This window comes from Pseudoliparis swirei, chromosome 6, assembly GCF_029220125.1.
Source record: "Pseudoliparis swirei isolate HS2019 ecotype Mariana Trench chromosome 6, NWPU_hadal_v1, whole genome shotgun sequence".
In the NCBI taxonomy this organism is placed as follows: domain Eukaryota; kingdom Metazoa; phylum Chordata; class Actinopteri; order Perciformes; family Liparidae; genus Pseudoliparis; species Pseudoliparis swirei.
In genome coordinates this window covers 12444429-12471510 of record NC_079393.1, presented here as the reverse complement: position 1 = coordinate 12471510, position 27082 = coordinate 12444429, and the positions used below count along the sequence as shown (strand labels likewise).

Below are 27082 nucleotides of genomic sequence, written 5' to 3'. Positions count from 1 at the left end.
AAGTGATTTGTTTAATACCCTACTAGTATACTTTTTCATGATATTCTAATATTTAGAGATAGGATATTTGAGTTTTCTTAAGCTGTAAACCATAATCAGCAATATTAAAAGAATAAAAGGCTTGCAATATTTCAGTTGATTTGTAATGAATCCAGAATGCATGACATTTTTGTTTTTTTAATTGCATTACAGAAAATAAAGAACTTTATCACAATATTCTAATTTTCTGAGACAGTCCTGTATACACATATGTATTGTTCTCACTCTTTACTCACAAATGCTTCAATTTAGAAGGTGCATTATACAGGTACTTTGTAGAGCACAACAAACACAAGAAGTCAAAAAGCAACGTTCTAAAGCAAGATACCACTATGGTTTCTCCTTACACATCGACTAAACAGTTCTGAATTCGTCTCGATATTGTGAGCATCCAAAATACATTCCATAGACATTTAAAGATCTGGTACGTACACTACCGTTCAAAAGTTTGGGGTCATCCAGACAATTTTGTGTCTTCCATGAAAACTCATTTATTTATCAAATGAATTGAAAATTGAATAGAAAATATAGTCAAGACATTGACAAGGTTAGAAATAATGATTAATATTTGAAGTATTAATTTTGTTCTTCAAACTTCAAGTTCAAAGGAAGGCCAGTTGTATAGCTTATATCACCAGCATAACTGTTTTCAGCTGTGCTAACATAATTGCACAAGGGTTTTCAAATCAGATATTAGTCTTCTAAGGCGATTAGCAAACACAATGTACCATTAGAACACTGGAGTGATCGTTGATGGAAATGGGCCTCTATACACCTATGGAGATATTTCATTAGAAACCAGACATTTCCACCTAGAATAGTCATTTACCACATTAACAATGTATAGTGTGTATTTTTGATTAACGTTATCTTTATTGAAAAAACAGTGCTTTTCTTTGAAAAATAAAGACATTTCTAAGTGACCCCAAACTTTTGAACGGTAGTGTATGTATGAATCTAAGATTGATTGAGACAAGTGCTCTCATCCACATCCGGGGATGCATCGGTGTCCTGCTCATGGATAAAGCTGTAGCGTCGATAAACTGATCCTCCTCTGCTGGTGTACACCACATCCACTTCGTCTCCGCTGTCCGGCTCGGGGACGCCGTGGGGCATATTGACGCTGGCGCTGCCACTCAGTCTCTCATAGCTCTGCCCCCAGCAAAGCCTCTTACTGGAATGGGCCTTGAGCAAGGCAAACACGGCCAGAGCCAACCCCAGTGCTAGCAGCAGGGCAATGGGAAGGCCAGCGGAGGTGTGCTTCAGAGTTCTAGAAGACATATTCAGGTCCGTTTCCTGATCCTCTCCTGACTTGGGTTGGGGGGCCTCCACACACAGAGCTAGAAGAAAACACTCCCTTTAGCAGATGGTCACATGAAAACAAACATGTTTCTCATGATCGGTGGGGTTTCTACCTGAGCGTCGGTCACAGACACAGCAGTCTGTGTCGTTTCCTCCAGCCTGGCAGCAGCGGGCACAGCGGTTCTCCATGGCATGAAGAGCGGACTCCCGGTGACAGGTCAGACACTGGTCCGGTCTGGGGCCGGTGCAATGCCTACAGGAGCCGTCGCATGGCTCACAGGTTTCCTACAATGGTACAATTTCAGAAATTATATATAGTATGTACTGGGCACATCAAAGAAAAGCATGGCAGTTGCAGACATTAAAACAATCAGTAATGTGGACTGTTTGGAACAGAGTGAAAACCGATTCGTACAGAACGGCGTGTCTGTCTGCACTCAGACGCTCCATACGATAACACACTTTCAAATAGGGATAAATAATTATTCAAAATTGTGTAAAAATTGCAATATAGCCAACTGCAATTTTCCAATCACAGTAGGTGAAATACTTTACATTTTCATTTTAATATGGCCGTGCTACACATCATTTTCTACGGACTTCAAAAAACAGCTTCGTTTGGCAGATCTCTACTAAGAAGGTGATTTTTTTTAAAAAGTGTCCTATTTCTTATGTTATTAATTATGAATTGATAATGCATACAAAAAGACATCAGTAGTATCTGATTTATAGATTCAACAAAAGTACCTCCACTATTACAATGTAGCAGTGTACTTATTTAGTGTCAGATGTGCGAGATGGAAATATGACGCAATTACTTATCTTGTGCGTGTAAAAATTATGACCATCATAAATAATTATACCTTTTCCGAAAAGTAACGCCCCTCTTCACAATGTGGATAGCAGACTTTGTCCTTTAAAGTGCTGCCCCGGTTGCACGTCACACATCCCTGAGGCGAGGCATCTGCAAACACATATACACTAAAGTCAAAGAACTCCCAAGAAAATGTTAAATATTTACATTAGGTGGAGACAAAACGATACGAGAGCTGTAATTAATAGTTCCATCATCTTTACTTGTGCAGGTCTGACAACTGGTGTGGCACTGTTTGCAGATGTAATTGAGCCGATAGAAGTGTTGTGGGCAGCGCTCCACACACAGCTTGGTGCCTTGCAGGTCCAGAAGAGGAGGTGAACAGGTCCTGCAGGACTCAGGGCCCGGTCCTGTACACTGCTCACAGGACTGGTCACATTTCTCACAGTGGGAGCTCTCTCTGTAATAGCTGAACAAATGGATCGTCAATAAAGAATTCAGACATGTAATAAAACCCACGTTTTATTCTGCCAAACATATTTTTCGGATTTACAAGGGTAGTCTATATCTGTGGGAATGAGAATAAAAGAAAGACATTGCATAGCAATTAAACATAGTGGCTCGGTCAGTGGCTTTGCTCGTTTCCTAACCAGACATGTTCTTTGTGTCGTTGGATCAGTAGATGAGGGTGGGGAGAAAGTAAACAGATCAATTTGTTTCATTGTAAAGTAAATATACCCAGCCAAAAACAGGCTTTTGTTCTGTACCTTGTGGGACAATGGGTGACACAAAGTTGAAGGAGACGTAGGTATCTTGGAGAGCACGTGAGGCAGTCTCTGGGGGAAGCGCCAGTGCAGGTGGAACAGGCGTCATCACACGGCAAACAGAGTCCCAGCTCGGCTCCGTCAGCATCCTGCTTGCTGTCGTATGTACCAGCTGGACACTCACTCACACAAGTGCTGTCTGGAAGATAGCGCACAGTCCCAAAGTTCAAGACCCGATTCATTAGTGCTAGCTCATGCATGCTAATTTACGTCTTTATTTTTCTGTCCTGTTTATCTGGACACTTTTTGGCACCAAACTAGATGATGGAAAACTATTTATTCACATAAGAATCGATTTTGTATTGTTTTTTTATTGACTGCTTCAGTCCTGGACACTTCAACATCGATAGTTAGAAACAATTTAATTAACTTTTGTATTAACGTTAGTTAATAATCTTGTGTTAAATTAGACTCCTTCTGTGAGGATTGCAGTATCTCCTCCTCCTTTTTTCTGTTTGTTTGTCTTCCTGGATGGGCGTGGTTGACCTACATTCCGTTTTTCCATCAACTCACCTCCGCTCCTGTTTCTCATCATCACTGATTACACCACTCACCTACAGCTGCTTAAGACCCCGGTTCGACCATCAGACTTCGCCAGTTCTACGTATACTCTCAGTGAGATCCACATCCACTCCATCCTGCCTGCCACGTCCAAGCCAACCTCCATCTCAGCTGCTGCTCCCGGGTTTTTCCTACTCAGCTCAGAGTTTTGTTTTTTCTCCTGCCTGTTTTTGTGGACTTAATAAATCCAGCTCTTTTGGTTACACTCCACCCAAAGTCTCCGTCCCAGTGTTTCTGCATAGCGGGTTCTCCTTTTGTGTCTCTCCCCGCGGAGTCCTAACAGTAGAACTGGCCAAATATGAATCCCGCAGGATCTGGAACGGAATCCACTCCAATACTACATGCCCTCTCCAGTCAGGGGACTCTCCTGGGTGAGCATGAGAAACTTTTCCAGATTTTGGTGGAGAGCAATCGATCCATGGCTCACCACGTCTCCGAGTTGGCTTGCCAGGTCTCCGCTCTTACCACATCAACGCTAGCTGATCGGGCTATTTCCCGTTCACCCCCTTTGCCCTCTCCTCGCCAGGATTTTCCAATCTGCGACCCTGAGCCTTTCCACGGAGAGGTGGAGAAATGTAGAGGTTTTTTCTTTTAGTGCAGAAGGGTGTTTCGCCAGCGTCCTGTTGCTTTTTCTTCCGATGCAACAAGGATTAATTTTATTTTGGGTTTGCTCCGCGGAAGAGCTCTAACCTGGGCTCAGGCCTTAGACTCTTCAGTGGACTTGACACTTTTCTTTTGAGGACTTTGCTGCCCGGTTTCGTCCGTTTTGACCACCCCAATTTCTCGGGCTCCGGAGAATAAGCTGCTCAGCTTACGACAGGAGGGCCGGACAGTGGCGGACTATTCCATAGAGTTCCACACACTCGCTGCAGAGGCTCGTTGGACCGAGGCGCCTCTCAAAGCGGTGTTTTTGAGAGGTTTGAGTGACCAGCTGGGACGAATTAGCAGCGAGACATTCCATCGGATCTCACTGAGCTGATTTCTTTGGTTTCTCGCCTGGACTGTCGCCTGCGGGAGCACCGAGCGGAGCAAACACGGAGGGGTTCACCAGCGCCACACAGTAAGCCTAGTGTTTCTTTTTCTCCTGCTAACGCTGTGTTTAGACCTCCATCTTTTTCTCCGCCGTCCAGCGTGCGCACCTCTTCTCAGGATGAGCCCATGCAACTGGGTCGAGCTAGACTTTCTCTGGAGGAACGTCAGCACCGGATAGATGCAGGCCAATGCCTGTACTGTGGAAAGACTGGGCATGTTATTTCCAACTGCTCAGTACGCCCAAACTGGGAGGCTCGTCAGTGAGATTGGGGTCCCTGACGAGTCCACTAGAACCTTCTCGTTCCCCATCATTACTTTGTTTCCTAATTCCCGCCAAACTCTGTGTTAGCTCTATGACGTTGCCTCTCCAGGCTCTCATTGACTCTGGGGCGGAGGATAGCTTCTTGGACCGTGAGCTAGCTGAGCAGCTGGGACTATGCCTGGAGCCTCTAGAAAAACCGCTAACAGCTTATGCTCTTAATGGCCAAATCATTTCCTCAGTCACAGCACAGACACCCCTGGTGACTTTAATCACCTCCGGAAACCACCGTGAACTCATTCAGTTTAAGGTAATATCCTCTCCTTCCACACCTCTGGTTTTGGGTTACCCGTGGCTACGTACACACAATCCACACATAGATTGGGCTAAGGGGAGGATAATTGAGTGGGATGATTTCTGTCTCGCTAACTGCCTGTGTTCTGCTATACCATCTCCATCAGTTTCTCCAGTTCCTGTTGTCTGCTCTGATGCATCTGTAGATTTGACTGGTGTCCCTGCGATCTACCACGACCTGAGTTGGGTCTTCAGCAAGGAGAGGGCTCTCTCTCTTCCTCCCCACCGACCTTACGACTGCCCAATAGATCTGCTTCCTGGAGCTCCTCTACCCTCCAGCCGCCTCTACAATCTGTCCCGTCCTGAGAGGGAGGTTATGGAGCGTTATATCACGGACTCTGTGGCTGCTGGTATTATTCGTCCCTCCTCCTCTCCTGTCGGTGCCGGGTTCTTCTTTGTAGTCAAGAAGGACAAGTCACTACGACCCTGCATAGACTTTCGGGGGTTAAATAATATCACGGTAAAAAACAAATATCCTTTACCTCTCCTCACCTCGGCTTTTGAACCTCTCCAGGAGGCGACCCTGTTTTCCAAATTAGACCTTCGAAACGCCTACCATCTGGTCCGCATCCGACAGGGGGATGAATGGAAGACAGCGTTTAACACTCCATTAGGTCATTTTGAGTATCTGGTCATGCCTTTTGGTCTCTCTAACGCCCCAGCCGTTTTCCAGGCTATGATAAATGATGTCTTACGTGACTTTTTAAACCGCTTTGTTTTCATCTACCTAGACGACATCCTGATTTTCTCCAGGAGTCAGGAGGAACACGAGAACCATGTCCGTATGGTCCTACAGAGACTGCTGGAGAACAAGCTCTACATCAAGGCGGAGAAATGTGAGTTCCACCAAGACCGGATCACCTTTCTGGGATATATCATCAGCCAGGGAAGGGTGGAGGCAGACCCTGGGAAGATCAGCGCCGTGGTGGAGTGGCCGGTTCCAACGACAAGGAGGGAGCTTCAGAGGTTTTTGGGTTTTGCCAATTTTTACCGTCGCTTCATCCGGAACTTCAGTAAGGTTGCTGCACCTCTTTCCAAACTCACCTCAATTAACATCTCGTTCTGCTGGACTCCGGAGGCTAACAGAGCTTTCATCAAACTCAAGTCCCTGTTCACCTCAGCTCCCATCCTCATTCAGCCAGACACAGAGAGACAGTTTGTTGTGGAGGTGGACGCGTCTGATACGGGAGTAGGAGCAGTTTTGTCTCAGACGGCTGGTCCTGATAACATCCTTCATCCCGTTGCTTTTTTCACGTCGCCTCTCTCCAGCGGAGCGCAACTATGACGTTGGTAACAGGGAGCTTCTTGCCGTTAAGTTGGCACTAGAGGAGTGGAGACACTGGCTCGAAGGCAGCAAGCAGCCCTTCCTGGTCTGGACGGACCACAAAAACCTCTCATACATCCAGTCTGCGAAGCGACTGAACTCCCGACAAGCCAGGTGGGCTCTGTTTTTCTGTCGTTTCGACTTTTGCCTCACTTTCCGTCCTGGGTCCAAGAACGTCAAGCCCGATGCGCTGTCCAGGCTGTACTCCCCTGACTCTCCCGAGCCTCCAGAGGCTCCAATCCTTCCCAAGAGTTGTGTTGTAGGCGCTCTCTCTTGGGAGATTAATAACACCATCCTGGAGGCATTGAGAGAACAACCAGACCCGGGTAATGGTCCTCCGAACCGTCGGTTTGTTCCTGATGCTGCCCGCTCCAAGGTTCTGCAGTGGGTCCATAATTCCCGGTTCTCAATTCACCCTGGAGGAAACCGTACTCTTTCTCTCCTGAGAAGACATTTCTGGTGGCCCACGATCAGCAGGGACACTCTGGAGTTCGTTTCTGCCTGTCCCACGTGTTCCAGGAGTAAGTCCTCCCACCAGTTACCTGCAGGGTTGCTCCAGCCCCTTCCAATCCCTAGTCGTCCTTGGTCTCACATCGCCCTGGATTTTGTTACCGGCCTGCCCCCCTCCCAGGGCAACACCACTATCCTCACGGTGGTTGACCGGTTTTCCAAGTCGGCTCACTTCATAGCTCTCCTAAACTCCCGTCAGCTCTGAGACCGCCCAACTCCTCACGGATCATGTTTTCCGGTTGCATGGTATCCCTTCTGACATTGTCTCTGACCGTGGTCCCCAGTTCACCTCTCGAGTCTGGAAGGAGTTTTGTCAGTCCCTGGGAGCCTCAGTCAGTCTGACTTCGGGATATCACCCCCAATCAAACGGCCAAACAGAGAGAGCCAATCAGGACATGGAGTCAGCTCTCCGCTGCATCACCGACAAGAACCCCTCAACTTGGAGCTCGCATCTCACCTGGGTAGAGTACTCCCACAACGCTCTCACTTGCTCCGCTACTGGTCTCTCCCCCTTTGAGGCTTCTTTGGGTTACCAGCCACCCCTGTTCCCCGAAGAGGAGCGAGAATTAGCTGTCCCCTCAGTCCAGCAGCATGTGCGTCGCTGTCAGAAGATCTGGAGAGATACACGATCTGCCCTCCTCCAGACTTCTGTACGGAACCAGCGGTCTGCCAACCGTCACAGAAGGGCCGCTCCTCCTTACGCCCCAGGCCAGTCAGTCTGGTTGTCCTCCCGCAACATTCCTCTCATCTCAGAGTCCCGGAAGCTTTCCCCACGCTTCATTGGTCCTTTTCCCATCGTTAGGATCATTAACCCTTCCGCAGTCCGGTTGAAGCTTCCTAGAACTCTGAGAATTCACCCCACTTTCCACGTGTCCCAGATTAAGCCGGTTCACACCAGTGAATTGAGCCCTCCGGCTCTACCCCCTCCTCCCGCCCGGATTCTCGACAATCACCCTGTCTATACGGTGCACCGCCTTGTGGGCGTCAGACGACGGGGCAGGGGTTTCCAGTACCTGGTGGACTGGGAGGGTTATGGCATCGAGGAGCGATGTTGGGTCCCTCGTTCCCGTATCATGGACCCAATCATGGTCAGGGCCTTTCACAGGGCCCATCCGAACAAGCCTGGTGGTCGCCAGGTGGCTCCCATTGAGGGGGGGGTACTGTGAGGATTGCAGTATCTCCTCCTCCTTTTTTCTGTTTGTTTGTCTTCCTGGATGGGCGTGGTTGACCTACATTCCGTTTTTCCATCAACTCACCTCCGCTCCTGTTTCTCATCATCACTGATTACACCACTCACCTACAGCTGCTTAAGACCCCGGTTCGACCATCAGACTTCGCCAGTTCTACGTATACTCTCAGTGAGATCCACATCCACTCCATCCTGCCTGCCACGTCCAAGCCAACCTCCATCTCAGCTGCTGCTCCCGGGTTTTTCCTACTCAGCTCAGAGTTTTGTTTTTTCTCCTGCCTGTTTTTGTGGACTTAATAAATCCAGCTCTTTTGGTTACACTCCACCCAAAGTCTCCGTCCCAGTGTTTCTGCATAGCGGGTTCTCCTTTTGTGTCTCTCCCCGCGGAGTCCTAACACCTTCAGACCTAGCACTTCAACATCAATAGTTCTTAAATAAAAATAAACAGTTTAAAGGCTCCAATTTTTCGTATATACAATTTGCAACGTATGCAAGCATATATACAGGACTGTCTCAGAAAATTAGAATATTGTGATAAAGTTCTTTATTTTCTGTAATGCAATTAAAAAAACAAAAATGTCATGCATTCTGGATTCATTACAAATCAACTGAAATATTGCAAGCCTTTTATTCTTTTAATATTGCTGATTATGGCTTACAGCTTAAGAAAACTCTAAAATCCTATCTCATAAAATTTTAATATTTCCTCAGACCAAGTAAAAAAAAAGATTTATAACAGCTGAGTGTTTGTCAAGGCTCAGTAAACCCTTGCAGGTGTTTCGAGTTAATTAGACAATTCAAGTGATTTGTTTAATACCCTACTAGTATACTTTTTCATGATATTCTAATATTTAGAGATAGGATATTTGAGTTTTCTTAAGCTGTAAACCATAATCAGCAATAAATCAGAATAAAAGGCTTGCAATATTTCAGTTGATTTGTAATGAATCCAGAATGCATGACATTTTTGTTTATTTAATTGCATTACAGAAAATAAAGAACTTCATCACAATATTCTAATTTTCTGAGACAGTCCTGTATATATATATATACAGGGGCGATTTTTCCTACAGGCGTTATAGGCGGCCGCCTAGGGCGCCATTCAGAGGGGGGCACAAAAAAAGGGGGCAGTTTAAAAAAAATCTATACTTCATTAAAAGAGCGATCAGAGCGCACGCGCTGCTCCGCTCCGTGGCGCGCGCATCGCTCAGCCGCGATGCGCGCACACAGGTGAGCACACTCTCACCTCTCACGAGCACCCCCCCTCGCCTAGAGCGCCAAATGTGCTAGGGCCGCTCCTGTATATATATATATATATATACATACATACATACATATATATACATATATATATACACACACATATATACACACACACATATATATATATATTCATATGTATATATGTATGCTTCTGTCAGTCTGCCCCAGGGCAGCTGTGGCTACTGATGTAGCTTACCACCACAGGGATGATTGTGTGTGTGTATGACTACTGGACTCTGGACTCTGTAAAGCGACTTCGGGTACTTAGAGAAGCACTATATAAGATTGAAGGTTATTATTATACACACACACACATACACATAAATATATATATATATATCTATACAGGACTGTGTCAGAAAATTAGAATATTGTGATAAAGTTCTTTATTTTCTGTAATGCAATTAAAAAAACAAAAATGTCATGCATTCTGGATTCATTACAAATCAACTGAAATATTGCAAGCCTTTTATTCTTTTAATATTTAATATTTTTTAATTGCATTACAGAAAATAAAGAACTTTATCACAATATCCTAATTTTCTGAGACAGTCCTGTATATATATATATATATATATACATACATACATACATATACATATATATATACATATATATACACACACACATATATATATATATATATATTCATATGTATATATGTATGCTTCTGTCAGTCTGCCCCAGGGCAACTGTGGCTACTGATGTAGCTTACCAGCACAGGGATGATTGTGTGTGTGTATGACTACTGGACTCTGGACTCTGTAAAGCGACTTCGGGTACTTAGAGAAGCACTATATAAGATTGAAGGTTATTATTATACACACACACACATACACATAAATATATATATATATATCTATACAGGACTGTCTCAGAAAATTAGAATATTGTGATAAAGTTCTTTATTTTCTGTAATGCAATTAAAAAAACAAAAATGTCATGCATTCTGGATTCATTACAAATCAACTGAAATATTGCAAGCCTTTTATTCTTTTAATATTTAATATTTTTTAATTGCATTACAGAAAATAAAGAACTTTATCACAATATCCTAATTTTCTGAGACAGTCCTGTATATATATATATATATATATACATACATACATATACATATATATATACATATATATATACACACACATATATACACACACACATATATATATATATATATATTCATATGTATATATGTATGCTTCTGTCAGTCTGCCCCAGGGCAACTGTGGCTACTGATGTAGCTTACCAGCACAGGGATGATTGTGTGTGTGTATGACTACTGGACTCTGGACTCTGTAAAGCGACTTCGGGTACTTAGAGAAGCACTATATAAGATTGAAGGTTATTATTATACACACACACACATACACATAAATATATATATATATATATATTTCATATAAATATTTGGGGGGGTGGGGGGGTGCAAGTGACTTTTTTTCGTCCTGATGTGCGCGCACACGCCGGCATCGGAGCTCTGCGACGCGCGAGACGGAGATCGGAGTCGTGTTAACGCGACACGTAGAGACAAAATGACATGCTGCTGTAGAGACGACCAACAACAGACGTATTGGAAGCTCATTCTGCGCATGCGTTAAATGCGTTAAAAAAATGAACTAATTAATCCTGTAATTTAATCATAACGCGTTATTTTTCACAGCACTAATATATACACACACACACACACATATATATATATACACACTGCTGCCTTCATCTTTTTCACATGGAAGAGTTGTTTCCATTCTCAGTCTGGAAACAGGCTGCAGGCCAGCAACAGGTTTCTCTCGTCCTCGTGGTAAGACCTCCTGGACAGCCCCCATTCCGTTCTGCCAACCGTCAGTCAATCAACTCCTATTGTCCAGATCATATTCTGTCTTCAGTTCAAATAAATCATGGGGCGGTTTCGTGTTTCATTCACTTCATTTTCAGTTCATGTTTTTGTGCAAGTCATTTTTTTTCTTTCCTGGAAATCTTCCTGCGTTTGCGGAAAACAATCAGTCCTGCAACTCGTCGATCGAGGCAAAGAAGAATTGTTTCAAACTGCATCGCAATGCTGCAGTTATCCAATAGTAACCATTTGTTTACTTGTGATTCTGTGTGTACTATATTCACAAGGCATCGCACATCTCAGGAAATTATTATTATTATAGAATAAGGAAAAATGTGCACCTAATGCATTTAGCATTTAATTGGAGACGGATTACATATTAGTATTTTACCACTTCAATCTCATATTTTGGGATTTCAATAATTGATTTTGTACATGATTTCAGAAACATCTTACCAGTCATTTCTAATCTAAGTGTAAATCCTACAGAAAGAGAAACAGATCAATGTGATTTGGTATATCACAGAAATAGGCCTCTCACAGAGATCCTCATAAGATTGTAATGTGATTTGGTTGCACTCTTCACTTATATTTAATTCTGCTTGGCATGCTTGATATACAGGACTGTCTCAGAAAATTAGAATATTGTGATGAAGTTCTTTATTTTCTGTAATGCAATTAAAGAAACAAAAATGTCATGCATTCTGGATTCATTACAAATCAACTGAAATATTGCAAGCCTTTTATTCTTTTAATATTGCTGATTATGGCTTACAGCTTAAGAAAACTCAAATATCCTATCTCTAAATATTAGAATATCATGAAAAAGTATACTAGTAGGGTATTAAACAAATCACTTGAATTGTCTAATTAACTCGATACACCTGCAAGGGTTTCCTGAGCCTTGACAAACACTCAGCTGTTATAAATCTTTTTTTACTTGGTCTGAGGAAATATTAAAATTTTATGAGATAGGATTTTAGAGTTTTCTTAAGCTGTAAACCATAATCAGCAATATTAAAAGAATAAAAGGCTTGCAATATTTCAGTTGATTTGTAATGAATCCAGAATGCATGACATTTTTGTTTTTTTAATTGCATTACAGAAAATAAAGAACTTTATCACAATATTCTAATTTTCTGAGACAGTCCTGTATATGACAATCGTCACACTTAACTCGATGTCAACATGATGCACAGAACATGTGGCATTGTGCTGCTAGCTATACATCCTACAAACGATGCACCAAAGTCCTCTGGGCTTTCAGCAGTGTTTGTTCATCACATTTATTTTCCATGCAGGGAACACTAGCCAGGCTTACCCCAGGAAATTGTATCAGTAAATGTAAACGCTGACCTCAATTGAAAGGGAGTCGGTGTTGATTCAAAGAGAAAGCATGCCATCCAAATACAAAAAGTGTAAATTGAATGTCCACTGATTGAAATGCATGTGTTATTATTGAGTGATGTAATCGTTTGAAAAATGATTTAATCCAAATGTATTTGATAACATCCGACGTCCCTCGCATCCAGGCGGTGTGGCGTCTTAGCTGTGGGTTTAAAATGCGTCCTCTCTCTTTTTAGACGATCCTCCCAAGCCGAAAACCACAGATCTGCTTCAGAAGGGGGTGGAGTCGGTGCAGCAGTACGCCGCCTCAGAGGAGAGGGAGGAGGGGCGGCGCTGGCGGGTGTTTCGTATCGGAGACCAGGAGCACAGAGTGGACATGAAGGCCATCGAACTTTACAAGAGGGTTATCAGCCATGGAGGTTGGTTGCATTACATTGGGAGCTTTTGCAAATATAGACTTTTTAAATATGTCTATGTTCCTTGATAAACAAGCTGTATTACATTTGTGTTTGACCTGAGTTGATCAGTCTGTGTTTATTGAACATATGAAGAGAGAGAAAGTTCTGAAAGTTATTACAGGTTTGATGCTAAAACATCAACTTTTCAAACTATGCTGCCTGTCGCACCGTGGAACGTTTACCAGCTTAATCTTAAGCGTTTTTCCCACATGCTGTCTGAAACTTTTTTAATTAATCTCTTTTTTTTAAATTGTGTTTACTGTCGAAATATGTCATACTTATTAGCTTATTGGTGTTCCCTAGTTACTGGTGTATCTACACATTATTTAAAGCACTCTGTTACAAGTGGTTGATGCATGTTCTGCTTTATTACATTTACATATATATTTATATTCAAAAGGTGACAAAGGAGAGAAATTAATATATTTTTATGGTTGTTCTGATTTATATAGTGCATTTTAGGTCTCTGACCCATTGAGTGGTTTTTCATAGAACAAGTTTTGACAAACACCTTTTTCAATGTTCACTGCTGATGTTCTTTATCTAAATCGTGTCTGGGGAGAATAACGGGTTGGTTGTTTTTTTGCCCCTCACAACGTTCCCTCTGACATTTGTGAGAGCAACAATCTGATGCCAAGATGTAGGTCTTCATTTTACATTTTCTTCAAGTAAAGTAATTGATCTACATCCTTTTTGTCTGTTTTTATTTCATTTAATACCATTTTTGCCATAGTAACAAGATGGATATCATTTGTATGTATGTTCAATAATTTAAGAATTCATATTATAGATGAAAGATAACATACTGATAACATTAACAGCCACAGAATAAAAAAATCCTTTTGCAAGATAGATTAAATAAAAAAGAATAGAAAATATTTAAAGATTTTTCAATCGAACATTTGACAATAAAATACGGTTTATAAAGTATGTACCTTAAAATACATTTGACATTTCAAGAAAAAATGATGGAATATTAATCGGTTTCCAGTCGGTCGTGGCCTAAAGCTTTAAAATGCAGAACTGACTCTATACATCGAATCGCAATATCATCAACCTCAGGATCAAACTTATTTGCAAAGAGTTGATGTTGTCTGAGGAGCCACGAGAGGTCACCTGCTCCGTACACACAGACTGCTCTACTGTATTCACCTGTACAAGGAGAGTACGGGGCTCCGGCTCTCACATCGCCTGCTAGATAGCTCCACTTCACCACGCGAGCGATGGCTTGCATGTCTGACGCATCGAACTTGATGTTCGCGGGCATTGATCCAGGAACGGAGGGCATTCGCTGTAGAGTGGCCCAGAGGTGTTCGTCGGGGCTGTACGTGTCCCTCTCCCACTCCAGAAGCTCATGAACTTCTCTGTCCTGCATCACATGTTTCACAAAGGCTCTGCTGGCCACAAAGTAGGCGTTTCCTGTGAACATGGGGTTGCCATTGGGCGGGGGACTTTTCTTCACATCCGTCTTGATGACAGCAGTAGTTACATTGTAATGATACAGCCACCGCTTTCTTGTAGTCATTGGTTACCTCCGTCTCCATGCTGTTTCTCCCGTTGAGGGCCTTCAGTGCCTGAATCATTTCTCTATTGGTTTTGATGGGGAAGTCTGTCCCACAGGTGTTGAGCAGGTATCTCCACTGGACCGGCGAGTTCAGCAGATCTTTCATGCAGTTCAAATCGGCCTGCACTCTGGACCACGAGGCATACACCACTCGCTCTAATCTACTGGCTAAAAACACATTTGGGAAGCAGGAAAGAATAGCCTCCACGGCCTTCTGAAATTCTTTAGTGACTTTCTGGTCCACATGCACACAGTAGATGTTCTGAGGATTATAAACAGCTCGTAGGAGTCGCTCAAACATCTCAATCTTCTCATGGATCACCATGGAGTAGGCGATGGGGAAATTCTTCTCCTCCTCACTGAGAGGCGCTGTAATGAAACCTCTCTTCTCAATGTAAGACGGACAGTCCTTTGTCACATTCAAGTAGAAGTCCTCTGATGAAAGATGTTGTTTTTTCCTGGATGACAGAAGCCTTTCTAAATCGCCTTTCTTCCCCTGTGTGTCTCCAGTGATGATGGCCAAGCAGCCAGGCAGGTCTAAAGAGAACTGCTCTGGTATTGAAAAATCAGGCAAGGACTGCCTGTTTGAAGCCGTTTCCCAAAGTACAAAATAAAGTAACATACCGATGACGACTAGTGACAGGGTCTTCCACAACCTTGCAGAAACCATGTCTTTACTTGAGGTAACCACATCCGTGTCTTCGGTGCGAGTCTTAGTTTGACTGTTGCCCAAGTGAATGTTGCAAACTGCTGAAACAGCCCCCCTGAGGAGGTGTGTCAAACTAAGGTGTGGAAGAGGATGTGACTTATACAAACAGTTGTTACGTTGTTGTGTCAATTCCATATTTGCTTACAACCAATAAATTGTTAAAGTTGTAAAACACATCTGATTGCAAACCTTTGCCAGTTGATTACACTGACACCAAATCCTTTTCTAATCCTCTGGTTTGAACTCAGACTGGCAACTATTCTCAGTTCAGCCATCATAATGTATCCAGTTTACAAGGTGCTCTCACGGCACCAGGTATAAACGATTTAATTTAATTTAAATATATATTTATAACAAATCATTGAGATTTAAATTATTACATATGATCATTTCACTGTTCAACAAATATCTCTTTAATATCAAGTTCAAAATAAAAAAGTCATACACACAGTTAAGGTATATACCTAAAATGTCCGAAACACAGCCCACCCAAACATATCTCTCCATTCATTTAGCTGTGGAGTTCATCTCATTTACCTCTTGACTACTAATTGTAAACTAAAGACTTGAAAACATTGTTCCATCATTGTGAAACTGGTTCCGTGATGAACGGCAGGTGACCTCGGTTACCGTCACTTCTGCTTGAAGGGAAACAGCTGGAAGCACGAGCACATACGCGTTCTATGGTTTAACAACATACACATCCAACTGTGACCTCCGTTTGTAACCTTTAAGCATCGAGGTAAATAGTGAGTTAGGAATCTGAGTCATAATGTGTTGCTGTTGTGTATATTTGTCACTATGTTCAGTTGCAGGTGTTGGCCGGTTATTGGACCAAAGGCTGATGGTGCCTTCCTCAAGATAACACAAGCAGAGGCCGGTGTCCCTCCTTCATGTCCCTGGCTCCCAGCCAGACCTCGCTAGGCAGGTCGCTAATCCTCAATTGTACAAATCTGGTGGAACAACTATACAATTCTGTTTAAAATGCAGTCCTGGTAGTTTGGGTAATCCTTTTTGTACAACTTAATTGTATTACTTGTAATCTTCATATCATTGTAAACAACTAATAAAATGAGATTATATGTGAACATTCAAACCAAAGACAAGTCTCTCAGGGTTCCTGCTTGGTCTCCTTGTGTAAGTAAGAGAGCTTTTTATTTCAATAGTCAAATTAAATTCAAGCTTCATTTAAAAATTGTGACGCTCACATTGCCTTTACTTGCACAATGGTGTGAGCTCAAGATTGTTTTATGTTCTGCTGGTTTGTACACGGTGCTGCACATGACATCAGAGCTTGTCGAGTGGACTCTAGGCATTAGATTGGCATCCAAAACAGAAGTGAAAGGGCCAGGGCCAGGAGCTGCCCTTCATAACCGAGTGAGGTTCCTCCTCTAGAACTTTCACTTCCCAAGCAGGATGACTGTCTGCGTGTAGATGTTGGGAGGTACGTGAGATACCTAGTTCAGAGGTTACAGTCGCCTTGCAATGCCTCCTGAATACATATACACATATGTATTGTTCTCACTCTTTACTCACAAATGCTTCAACTTAGAAGGTGCATTATACAGGTACTTTGTAGAGCACAACAAACACAAGAAGTCAAAAAGCAACGTTCTAAAGCAAGATACCACTATGTTTTCTCCTACACATCGACTAAACTGTTCTGAATTCGTCTCGATATTGTGAGCATCCAAAATACATTCCATAGACATTTAAAGATCTGGTACGTACACTACCGTTCAAAAGTTTGGGATCATCCAGACAATTTCGTGTCTTCCATGAAAACTCACTTTTATTCATCAAATGAATTGAAAATTTAATAGAAAATATAGTCAAGACATTGACAAGGTTAGAAATAATGATTAATATTTGAAGTATTAATTTTGTTCTTCAAAATTCAAGCTCAAAGGAAGGCCAGTTGTATAGCTTATATCACCAGCATAACTGTTTTCAGCTGTGCTAACATAATTGCACAAGGGTTTTCTAATCAGATATTAGTCTTCTAAGTCGATTAGCAAACACAATGTACCATTAGAACACTGGAGTGATCGTTGATGGAAATGGGCCTCTATACACCTCTGGAGATATTTCATTATAAACCAGACGTTTCCACCTAGAATAGTCATTTACCACATTAACAATGTAGAGAGTGTATTTTTGATTAATGTTATCTTTATTGAAAAAAACAGTGCTTTTCTTTGAAAAATAAAGACATCTCTAAGTGACTCCAAACTTTTGAACGGTAGTGTATGTATGAATCTAAGATTGATTGAGACAAGTGCTCTCATCCACATCCGGGGATGCATCGGTGTCCTGCTCATGGATAAAGCTGTAGCGTCGATAAACTGATCCTCCTCTGCTGGTGTACACCACATCCACTTCGTCTCCGCTGTCCGGCTCGGGGACGCCGTGGGGCATATTGACGCTGGCGCTGCCACTCAGTCTCTCATAGCTCTGCCCCCAGCAAAGCCTCTTACTGGAATGGGCCTTGAGCAAGGCAAACACGGCCAGAGCCAACCCCAGTGCTAGCAGCAGGGCAATGGGAAGGCCAGCGGAGGTGTGCTTCAGAGTTCTAGAAGACATATTCAGGTCCGTTTCCTGATCCTCTCCTGACTTGGGTTGGGGGGCCTCCACACACAGAGCTAGAAGAAAACACTCCCTTTAGCAGATGGTCACATGAAAACAAACATGTTTCTCATGATCGGCGGGGTTTCTACCTGAGCGTCGGTCACAGACACAGCAGTCTGTGTCGTTTCCTCCAGCCTGGCAGCAGCGGGCACAGCGGTTCTCCATGGCATGAAGAGCGGACTCCCGGTGACAGGTCAGACACTGGTCCGGTCTGGGGCCGGTGCAATGCCTACAGGAGCCGTCGCATGGCTCACAGGTTTCCTACAATGGTACAATTTCAGAAATTATATATAGTATGTACTGGGCACATCAAAGAAAAGCATGGCAGTTGCAGACATTAAAACAATCAGTAATGTGGACTGTTTGGAACAGAGTGAAAACCGATTCGTACAGAACGGCGTGTCTGTCTGCACTCAGACGCTCCATACGATAACACACTTTCAAATAGGGATAAACAATTATTCAAAAGTGTAAAAATTGCAATATAGCCAACTGCAATTTTCCAATCACAGTCGGTGAAATACTTTACATTTTAATTTTAATATGGCATTTTCTACGGACTTCAAAAAACAGCTTCGTTTGGCAGATCTCTATTAAGAAGGTGATTTAAAAAAAAAAAGTGTCATATTTCATTATGTTATTAATTATGATTTGATAATGCATACAAAAAGACATCAGTAGTATCTGATTTATAGATTCAACAAAAGTACCTCCACTATTACAATGTAGCAGTGTACTTATTTAGTGTCAAATTAGAGTGACTGCGTGGCACTTTGTGCGAGATGAAAATATGACGCAATTACTTATCTTGTGCGTGTAAAAATTACGACTATCATAATTATACCTTTTCCGAAAAGTAACGCCCCTCTTCACAATGAGGATAGCAGACCTTGTCCTTTAAAGTGCTGCCCCGGTTGCACGTCACACATCCCTGAGGCGAGGCATCTGCAAACACATATACACTAAAGTCAAAGAACTCCCAAGAAAATATTAAATATTGACATTAGGTGGAGACAAAACGATACGAGAGCTGTAATAAATCGTTCCATCATCTTTACCTGTGCAGGTCTGACAACTGGTGTGGCACTGTTTGCAGATGTAATTGAGCTGATAGAAGTGTTGTGGGCAGCGCTCCACACACAGCTTGGTGCCTTGCAGGTCCAGAAGAGGAGGTGAACAGGTCCTGCAGGACTCAGGGCCCGGTCCTGTACACTGCTCACAGGACTGGTCACATTTCTCACAGTGGGAGCTCTCTCTGTAATAGCTGAACAAATGGATCGTCAATAAAGAATTCAGACATGTAATAAAACCCAAGTTTTATTCTGCCAAACATATTTTTCGGATTTACAAGGGTAGTCTATATCTGTGGGAATGAGAATAAAAGAAAGACTGTGGCAGTGGGGGGTGTGTAGGCTCGGCTGCAGAGTGGGTGGAGCGGGGGTGTGGTTCAGGGAACGGTGTCTGATTGTCATCAGCTGGTCTGATGGGTAATTAGTCCAGCTGATGACAATCTGTGTTTGGTGTATCTGTGAGGCTTGGTCTTTAAAGGAGCTGGATGGACTGAAGACGGGGTGGAGTGCTGAGCAGAGACGCTGTCTTGGTCTAGACGAATAAAAGATATTGCCAAACATCCCCCCCGACTACTCCGTTCATGATGCTTATAGGGAGAACCTACTGGTGACGGCTAGCAACGTGTCACAAAGACATTGCATAGCAATTAAACATAGTGGCTCGGTCAGTGGCTTTGCTCGTTTCCTAACCAGACATGTTCTTTGTGTCGTTGGATCAGTAGATGAGGGTGGGGAGAAAGTAAACAGATCATTTTGTTTCATTGCAAAGTAAATATACCCAGCCATAAACAGGCTTTTGTTCTGTACCTTGTGGGACAATGGGTGACACAAAGTTGAAGGAGACGTAGGTATCTTGGAGAGCACGTGAGGCAGTCTCTGGGGGAAGCTCCAGTGCAGGTGGAACAGGCGTCATCACACGGCAAACAGAATCCCAGCTCGGCTCCGTCAGCATCCTGCTTGCTGTCGTATGTACCAGCTGGACACTCACTCACACAAATGCTGTCTGGAAGATAGCGCACAGACCCAAAGTTCAAGACCCGATTCATTAGTGCTAGCTCATGCATGCTAATTTACTTCTTTATTTTTTTGTCCTGTTTATCTGGACACTTTTTGGCACCAAACTAGATGATGGAAAACTATTTATTCACATAAGAATCGATTTTGTATTGTTTTTTTATTGACTGCTTCAGTCCTGGACACTTCAACATCGATAGTTAGAAAAAATTCAATAAACTTTTGTATTAACGTTAGTTAATGATCTTGTGTTAAATTAGACTCCTTCAGACCTAGCAATAGTTCTTAAATAAAAATTAACAGTTTAAAGGCTCCAATTCTTCGTTTATACAATTTGCAACGTATGCAAGCATAGGCCTATATATTTCTATTTATTTATTTAGAGAATAAGGGACAGTGCATATTGATAGACATTACAATGTACATGTAAATATGACAGATTATAGCCGGGAGGCTAGTTTCCATCTGTAGTCCCTTGGCAGGTTGATGTAGTTTAAGAATACAAGCAGAGTGAAATAGAAAGCACACATCACTTCACACATGACAGTACAGCAATACAAAAGAAGAAACAAAGATTAATAAAAAGGTGCATTTAGGACATTTGGATACCGTGCGGATTAACTCTAATGGTCACAGGGCTGATGAAGTCTGAGCCATGCCTTCAGGTGGCCTTTGAAGGTGACCAGGCTGGGGCTTTCCCTTATAGAAGGAGGTAGGCTGTTCCACACCATGCATCCTTTGAAGGACAGCACATTTTGCCCAAACAGGGTTTTTCTAAACGGGACCTCACAGTCCCTGTTTGTGACAGCTCTGGTGGACAGAGTGGAGTTAATAGATCGATGTTTGATAAAGGTTTTAAGGGGGGGTGGCGCTAGGCCATTTAGTATTTTGAAAATCAAACAGGCCGAAGTGAATTTTCGAAAGTTATTAAAACTTAACATGTTGTATTTGGTTAAAATATAGCAATGATGATACTTAAAAGTATCAACCGGTTTAATAATTATTGAGCTTGTCATAGACCAACTGGTTAAGCAGTAGCTCACATGTGAAAGTATCATAGAATGTAAAAACAGCAAAGCGGCATTATTCGATAGAGAGTTTCTTATTTGTTTGAAATTATGTATATGGAAATTTATGGTTTTCGACATCATTTTAACATGGCTCCTAAAGGAGAGTGTGGAATCAAGCATAATGCCTAAGTATTTGAACTCATTAACAACATTCAATTTCTCAGTTCCCAAAAACACATTAGAATGTGCAACAGTTAAGGATTGCTTAGAAAAGAACATACACACAGTTTTTTTAGTGTTCAATAAGAGACAGGACCTGGTGAGCCAGCCTTGAATATGACTCAGAGCAGTAGAGAGCACTCGTGCTGCCTCCTCACTATTTTTGGCCACCGTAAAAATGACCGTGTCATCAGCATACAGCTGAACATCCACATTGAAGCAAGAGTCAGGTAAGTCATTAATATAAAGAGAGAATAAAATGTGCGCCAGTATGGATCCTTGGGGGACCCCTACTGGACAGCCCAGGTAAGAGGAGCTGACACCATCAACCACAGTACATTGTTACCTTCGCATTGAAAATGCCGGAAGGTTATGTTTTGATCGCCGTGTATTTATATATTTATTTATTTGTATGCGTGTTATTCGCAAATCTCAAAAAGTATTGAACCGAATCGCATGAAATTTGGTGGGATGATTGTTTATTATCCGGGGACCAGTTGATTAGATTTTGGGATCGATCGGGTCAAAGGTCCAAGGTCAAAGGTCATGAACAGGTCAAAATCTTTCGCAGAACTCAAAAAGTATTGAACCGAATCGCATGAAATTTGGTGGGATGATTGTTTATTATCCGGGGACCATTTGATTAGATTTTGGGATCAATCGGGTCAAAGGTCAGGGTCAAGGTCATGGAAAGGTCAAACTCTTTTTTTACCATAGCACGATACATTTTTGTCCAATTGGCATGCAACTAATGCCAACATGTTCATAATTCAATGCCCAATCTTGTGATATGCGAAGGTATGCGCTCTACCGAGTGCCCATTCTAGTTCTCTATGGGATAAATAAGATCCAAACCATTTGATGGCTTGATCAGAGAAGTTAAAGCCTAACAGTTTGCTTAGTAGCACATCATGGTTAACTGTATCGAACGCTCTTTTTAAATCTAAAAATACAGCACCTACGCAGCTCTTCTTATCGAATAAACTTTTAAATTTCTCCATGAGCGTAACCAGTGCAGATTCCGTGGAATGATGCGGTCGAAAACCAAACTGCATGGGGTGCAGGGGGGTTTGACCATTATTAAGAAATTCTATTATTTGTTTAGCGATCCATTTTTCTATAATTTTAGAGATGCTAGGCAAAATACTAATTGGTCTGTAGTTGTTCCTATCGGAGCTATCCCCCGATTTGAACACAGGGATAACTGAGGCCATCTTCCATGCTCCAGGAACCATCGAGTGTCTAATCGATAGGTTCACTAGGTGCATGATTGGGGGTGCCAGCGCCTCCTTGTGTGATTTAAAAAAGCTGGTATATACATTTATATACACACATATATATAGCTGGTATATACATTTATATACACACACACACACATACTGTATATATATATATATATATATGTATGCTTCCGTCAGTCTGCCCCAGGGCAGCTGTGACTACTGATGTAGCTTACCACCACCGGGATGACTGTGTGTGTGTATGACTACTGGACTCTGGAAAGCGACTTCGGGTACTTAGAGAAGCGCTATATGAGATTGAAGGTTATTATTATACACACACACACACACACACATATATATATATATATATATATATATATATATTACCATCATCAATCTATACAGCTGTTGTTGTTAACTGTAAGACTGACATTATAAAGTAATCTTAGTTTGGAGTAACAGGGTTTTCCTTTGTTATACGGTTCCATATAAATACTTTTCTCTGCTGATTTCTGTAGATTTGACCCCCTGAACCGCTTCAGTATGCAGGTAGAAAAGTGTGGAACACTCACTATGAAGGTATTTGGGGACGGCACACGTCTGGCATTCATCGTTGCCTGGCCCGTCACAAGAGTAACAGTGCTGATGGCAGCGCATGCAGGTGAACTGGTCATCGTGTAGGTAGGTCCTTGGTGGGCAGTCGGTGTCACCGGTCACGCCACACAACATTGTGTTGGGATCCAGCACAAGTCCCTTCTCACACTGGGTACACTGGTTTGCCTCTGAGCCGGAGCAGCTCATACAGGTCTGGTGGCACTCTGGAAGTGGTGAGACAAACCGTGTGAGGTGAATGTCATAGGACCACATTTTCAATTAGGGGTGTGACTGCAAAATGTTTTGAAGGTCAATCTTTATCATCTTAAGCAAATCTTTTTTCTTTATAGCCAAAGTAGCCCTTGCCGATAACAGACATACATAGTCGTGCTGTGGTTTTACATGCAGTTGATTAGTGCCTTCTACACAACCTAACTCGCGTACAATTGGAAATTGTATCTTTGTCAAACATTTGCAGTGATTTTTCTGATCAACCAGTTATATTAAACCCTTACAAGCCAAGGCACAATGTTATACTGGATTTCATTCTTTAAAACTGGCTGGCAAAATATCCAGAGTGGACATTGAGATAAATATGTCGCAGGCATAGCATTGTCATATTATAATATCATAAAATAGTCATAGTACAGTTTGTCAAAAAGATCATGAAAATCATCAAGTTGAAGTTTACATCCCCGTCTTCCAAAATGTCTTCACGTCATCATTCTATTATATTAGACACGTGGGAAATTGGAAAGGAACATTAATTCTTGAGCTTTGTTAAAAATGTGTTTTATGAAGTCAGTGACCTTGACCTTTGAACACCAACATCTAATCAGTTCCTCCTTGTGTCCAAGTGGAAGTTTGTATACCTAATTTGAAGACATTTCTGAGATGTCACAGCAATGCCGGTGCAAAAGGCCTTACATGATGCGACATTTGACTATTTTAATTATCGTAGATGAGCCGTCCTTGTGCATCAACAAATGAGACCTGCATAGCAATTTAAAAGGGCAGGGCCAGATAGTAAATTGTCAGAAAACTATTTTAGCCCGCGTATTAAATGCCACTTAAACATGTAATCAAGTCATGTCGAATCAAGAAGCTTACCTTGACATTCCAGAGCTTCAGTTTCATAGTAGGTACCAATAGGGCAGTGTTTGGAGCATGTACCCTTATAGAGTTTGGGGCTAAATGTCGAGCAGGTCTCACAGTCATCTGCCAGGGGCTCGGAACAGCTGCCACATGTCGGGTGGCACTGACCACATCGGCCCTCCTCCATGTCCTCATAATAGCCCATGGGACAACTTGCCTTACACACGCCGTTCAGCATCAGGTAAAGGAAACTGCATTCTGAAAGGATATTGAGGAGGGGTGGTAGAATAGTATGAAGAGACTTCAGGATGTGATACAATGTCTCACACTTCACTTTCAAATGTAGTCCACTTGGAACATTCTTTTCTCCTCAAGAAAGCTGCCCATACAGCCCAACACTCACTGAAACAGGTCCGGTCGTCAGAGCAAACGTCACAGTGGGGAGCGCAGCGTCTGCAGGTAGCATCATCTGCAGGATACGTCCGCAGTGAGCAGTTGAGTCTACACATACCACTCTCCAAGTAGTGGCCATCAGCACAGGATAGACACTGGGACTTGATCCCGTCACATGACAAGCAGGAGCCATCACAGGCCTCACACGACCCCTCTGGCGTCTCAAAGAGACCTCTGAAATGAGCCAGTAGATCCGTTAAGGAGTGAAATCAAGAACACACCATCATCCCAAAGGTGTTCTTCACGTTACTGCTTACTCTGGGCAATTTGACCAGCACCTCCCCTGGTGGAGAAACAGTTTGTAACTGCCTTTAGAGCAGCTGATGCAGTAATCACTGGTGTCCACACAGGCCTCACAGCTCGGGGAGCAGTCCTCACACAACTGAGTGGCCGTGTTTGCGTAGGAGCCAGATGGACAATGCACTACACAGGAGCTGTCCTGACCCAAGAGATATCCTGTGACACACAAATGCGCAAAAACTCAATGCACAAACGGGAACTAGGAACATGTTTAGATGTATAGTCATAAAGGAAGACTTTTAAAGACTTGTACCTTTGAAACAAGAAGCACAATCCAGCGCTTGTGGGCCAAAACAGGTCTTACAGGATGCATCACATGTGTGGCATTCACTATATCTCCCTAAAATAAAGAAACAAACAGAGTAACAATATATCACAATATAACATAACATTTGACAGAAAACAGAGAAGTGTCCCGTTCACCTGAGCACAGTAATATGACCATTGTCTGCTGTACCCACCTTTACCACTAGAGAGAAGCATAACAAGCTATTTCAATAAGAGTTGTTGGTTATGCACAAATGATGGATTTAATTCAAATCAGGGAATACATCAAATTATCCATTATTGTATGTAAACTATTGATGTTTACCGACAATTTGTACGCCTTTTATATGGATACAAATGTAGACGAGGTATACGGTTTGCATGACAAGCTTTAAAAAAAATACTCCGTTACAAAAATGAAACTCATTTATACACTTTGCTCCGAGTTGACAAAATCATATGATAAAAAAAGTTGTTTAGAACAAAATTGGTTCAATGACAAGTGCTCTTTACAATGAACGTCAGACCGATTGATACACACAGGGTGCAAATAATATGGATCAGCCTGATTAGTCCGTATGGTTGATGACGACGGAGTGCTGTGTTCCGATGCCGTCGACTCAGACACCACAGGGGAAGCGGTTGAAGAGCCCTGTGCTCGAGGTAGAGAAGCCTTTTGAAATCGCTCCACTAAAATGCCTCTTGAATGAAAGGTGGATGTATGGCAGGGTGACATAGTGAGTTGGAGAGCGTCCTTCAACCTAGAGGTCCTTCAGCAGGGTTCAAGCCACCGTCTCAGCGGCATGCGTCCACCACACTAACATGTCCCTGAGCAAGACACTGAATGCCTCTAAATTCCTCGGATCCTGCTCTGACCTCCCATAGGAGAAAAACAATTATATCAAGTATCATGTTATTCAGTCTAATCTCTGACTCCCCTGTCACCTGATACGCACGTCATAAACCACTTTGCTTTCATGTTGTCTCGTCTCTGACAAGTCGAAAACAGTTACCCTTTGAGAAAGATCACAAATAACAGCGAGAAATGTGTCGGTATTTGGTTGTTTCTCTTACCGTCAAAGTACTGTCCCAATGGGCAGTTAACCAGAGGGCACTGCCCATGAAGAGGAGGGTTCCCGCCAAGACACAGGTCACAGTTGGCTGCCCGAGGTCCATGGCATGTCTGGCAGGAGCTGTGGCAAGACTGGCAGAGGCCTCCACTGGAGTCACTGAAGGTTTGCTGGGGGCACTGTTTTATACAATCCCCTCCTGCGGACAGTAAGTAGAGAAGAAGTTACCCTATTTTTTTTGGTGGATCACTTCATTTTATCAGAAAATAGTCATCTTGAAGAACCGGGCAAAGACAATACTATATAATATAATTTACCATTTCACTATTTCAACCTATATTCATCCAAGGAAGTTTCAAAGAGACTGTGACTATCTTATGCAGGAGTGCCCAGACACTATATTATATATCTGTTATTGAAAGATTGCATAACAACTATCATTGTGGCTCTGATGTGGTCTCAGGATAAAACCTCATCAAAAGAGCTCATCTCTTCATTTTTCTTTCATCTGCCCTTTCAGTATCTCTCTCTAGATATTCCATCCAGCTCCCCAGGCACATAATCTATATAAAATCTTTATTAAACTAGACCTTGTTGATAAAGAATCAGATGACCTTCTGTGATAGATGCTGTATAGCCACACACTCATGAAATACGTACATGTTAAAGACACATTGATAAAGTGGTTGTATGCTCGCTAATCTTTTATTACTCTCCCCTTTATACTTAATATTTAACATCTAATTTCACATGTCACTT

At 42.5% G+C, this 27082-nt stretch overlaps 4 protein-coding genes across 5 annotated transcripts in view; 1 reads left to right on the top strand and 3 right to left on the bottom strand.

Annotated features, from left to right (window-relative positions):
- bnip2 (BCL2 interacting protein 2) overlaps positions 1–13794 on the top strand; it is a 46045-nt gene extending 32251 nt beyond the window's left edge. The window contains exon 12 of the transcript XR_008832097.1: positions 13517–13794. The gene's annotated coding sequence lies outside the window, so the exon portion shown is untranslated. The remainder of the gene's footprint in view (positions 1–13516) is intronic.
- LOC130195596 (proprotein convertase subtilisin/kexin type 5-like) lies at positions 908–3818 on the bottom strand. The gene is made up of 5 exons (XM_056417215.1): positions 2923–3818; positions 2419–2624; positions 2205–2305; positions 1455–1626; positions 908–1379 (listed from the first exon to the last, which is right to left on the bottom strand). Exons 1-5 carry the CDS (start codon positions 3177–3179, stop codon positions 997–999), a joined length of 1119 nt encoding a protein of 372 aa, XP_056273190.1. The 5' UTR covers positions 3180–3818; the 3' UTR covers positions 908–996.
- A 96-nt stretch (positions 13795–13890) lies between the features above and the next one.
- On the bottom strand, positions 13891–15675 carry LOC130195592 (beta-1,3-galactosyl-O-glycosyl-glycoprotein beta-1,6-N-acetylglucosaminyltransferase 3-like). Its single transcript, XM_056417210.1, is given in 2 exon segments — positions 13891–14618; positions 14620–15675. Coding segments are annotated over 2 exon segments (1431 nt in total). The 5' UTR covers positions 15516–15675; the 3' UTR covers positions 13891–14083.
- An 816-nt stretch (positions 15676–16491) lies between these two features.
- The window catches only part of LOC130195590 (proprotein convertase subtilisin/kexin type 5-like), a 39214-nt gene continuing 28623 nt past the window's right edge, over positions 16492–27082 (bottom strand). For both annotated transcript variants that reach the window (XM_056417204.1, XM_056417205.1), the window contains exons 7-17: positions 26328–26522; positions 25240–25326; positions 24944–25142; positions 24637–24860; positions 24249–24491; positions 23117–23362; positions 19886–20081; positions 19067–19272; positions 18853–18953; positions 18098–18269; positions 16492–18022 (exon numbers count right to left, since the gene is read on the bottom strand). In XM_056417204.1, the coding sequence (XP_056273179.1) occupies positions 17640–18022; positions 18098–18269; positions 18853–18953; positions 19067–19272; positions 19886–20081; positions 23117–23362; positions 24249–24491; positions 24637–24860; positions 24944–25142; positions 25240–25326; positions 26328–26522 (2252 nt within the window). In that variant the 3' untranslated portion in view covers positions 16492–17639. The remainder of the gene's footprint in view (positions 18023–18097; positions 18270–18852; positions 18954–19066; positions 19273–19885; positions 20082–23116; positions 23363–24248; positions 24492–24636; positions 24861–24943; positions 25143–25239; positions 25327–26327; positions 26523–27082) is intronic.

Excerpts from the sequence above, each read along its gene's own strand:
- LOC130195596 (XM_056417215.1), bottom strand. The coding sequence starts at position 3,179 with ATGCATGAGCTAGCACTAATGAATCGGGTCTTGAACTTTGGGACTGTG. Across the intron at positions 2,625-2,922 it reads GTCACCCATTGTCCCACAAG|CTATTACAGAGAGAGCTCCC; the intron begins GTACAGAACAAA and ends CCATTTGTTCAG. Across the intron at positions 1,380-1,454 it reads TGTCTGTGACCGACGCTCAG|CTCTGTGTGTGGAGGCCCCC; the intron begins GTAGAAACCCCA and ends GTTTTCTTCTAG.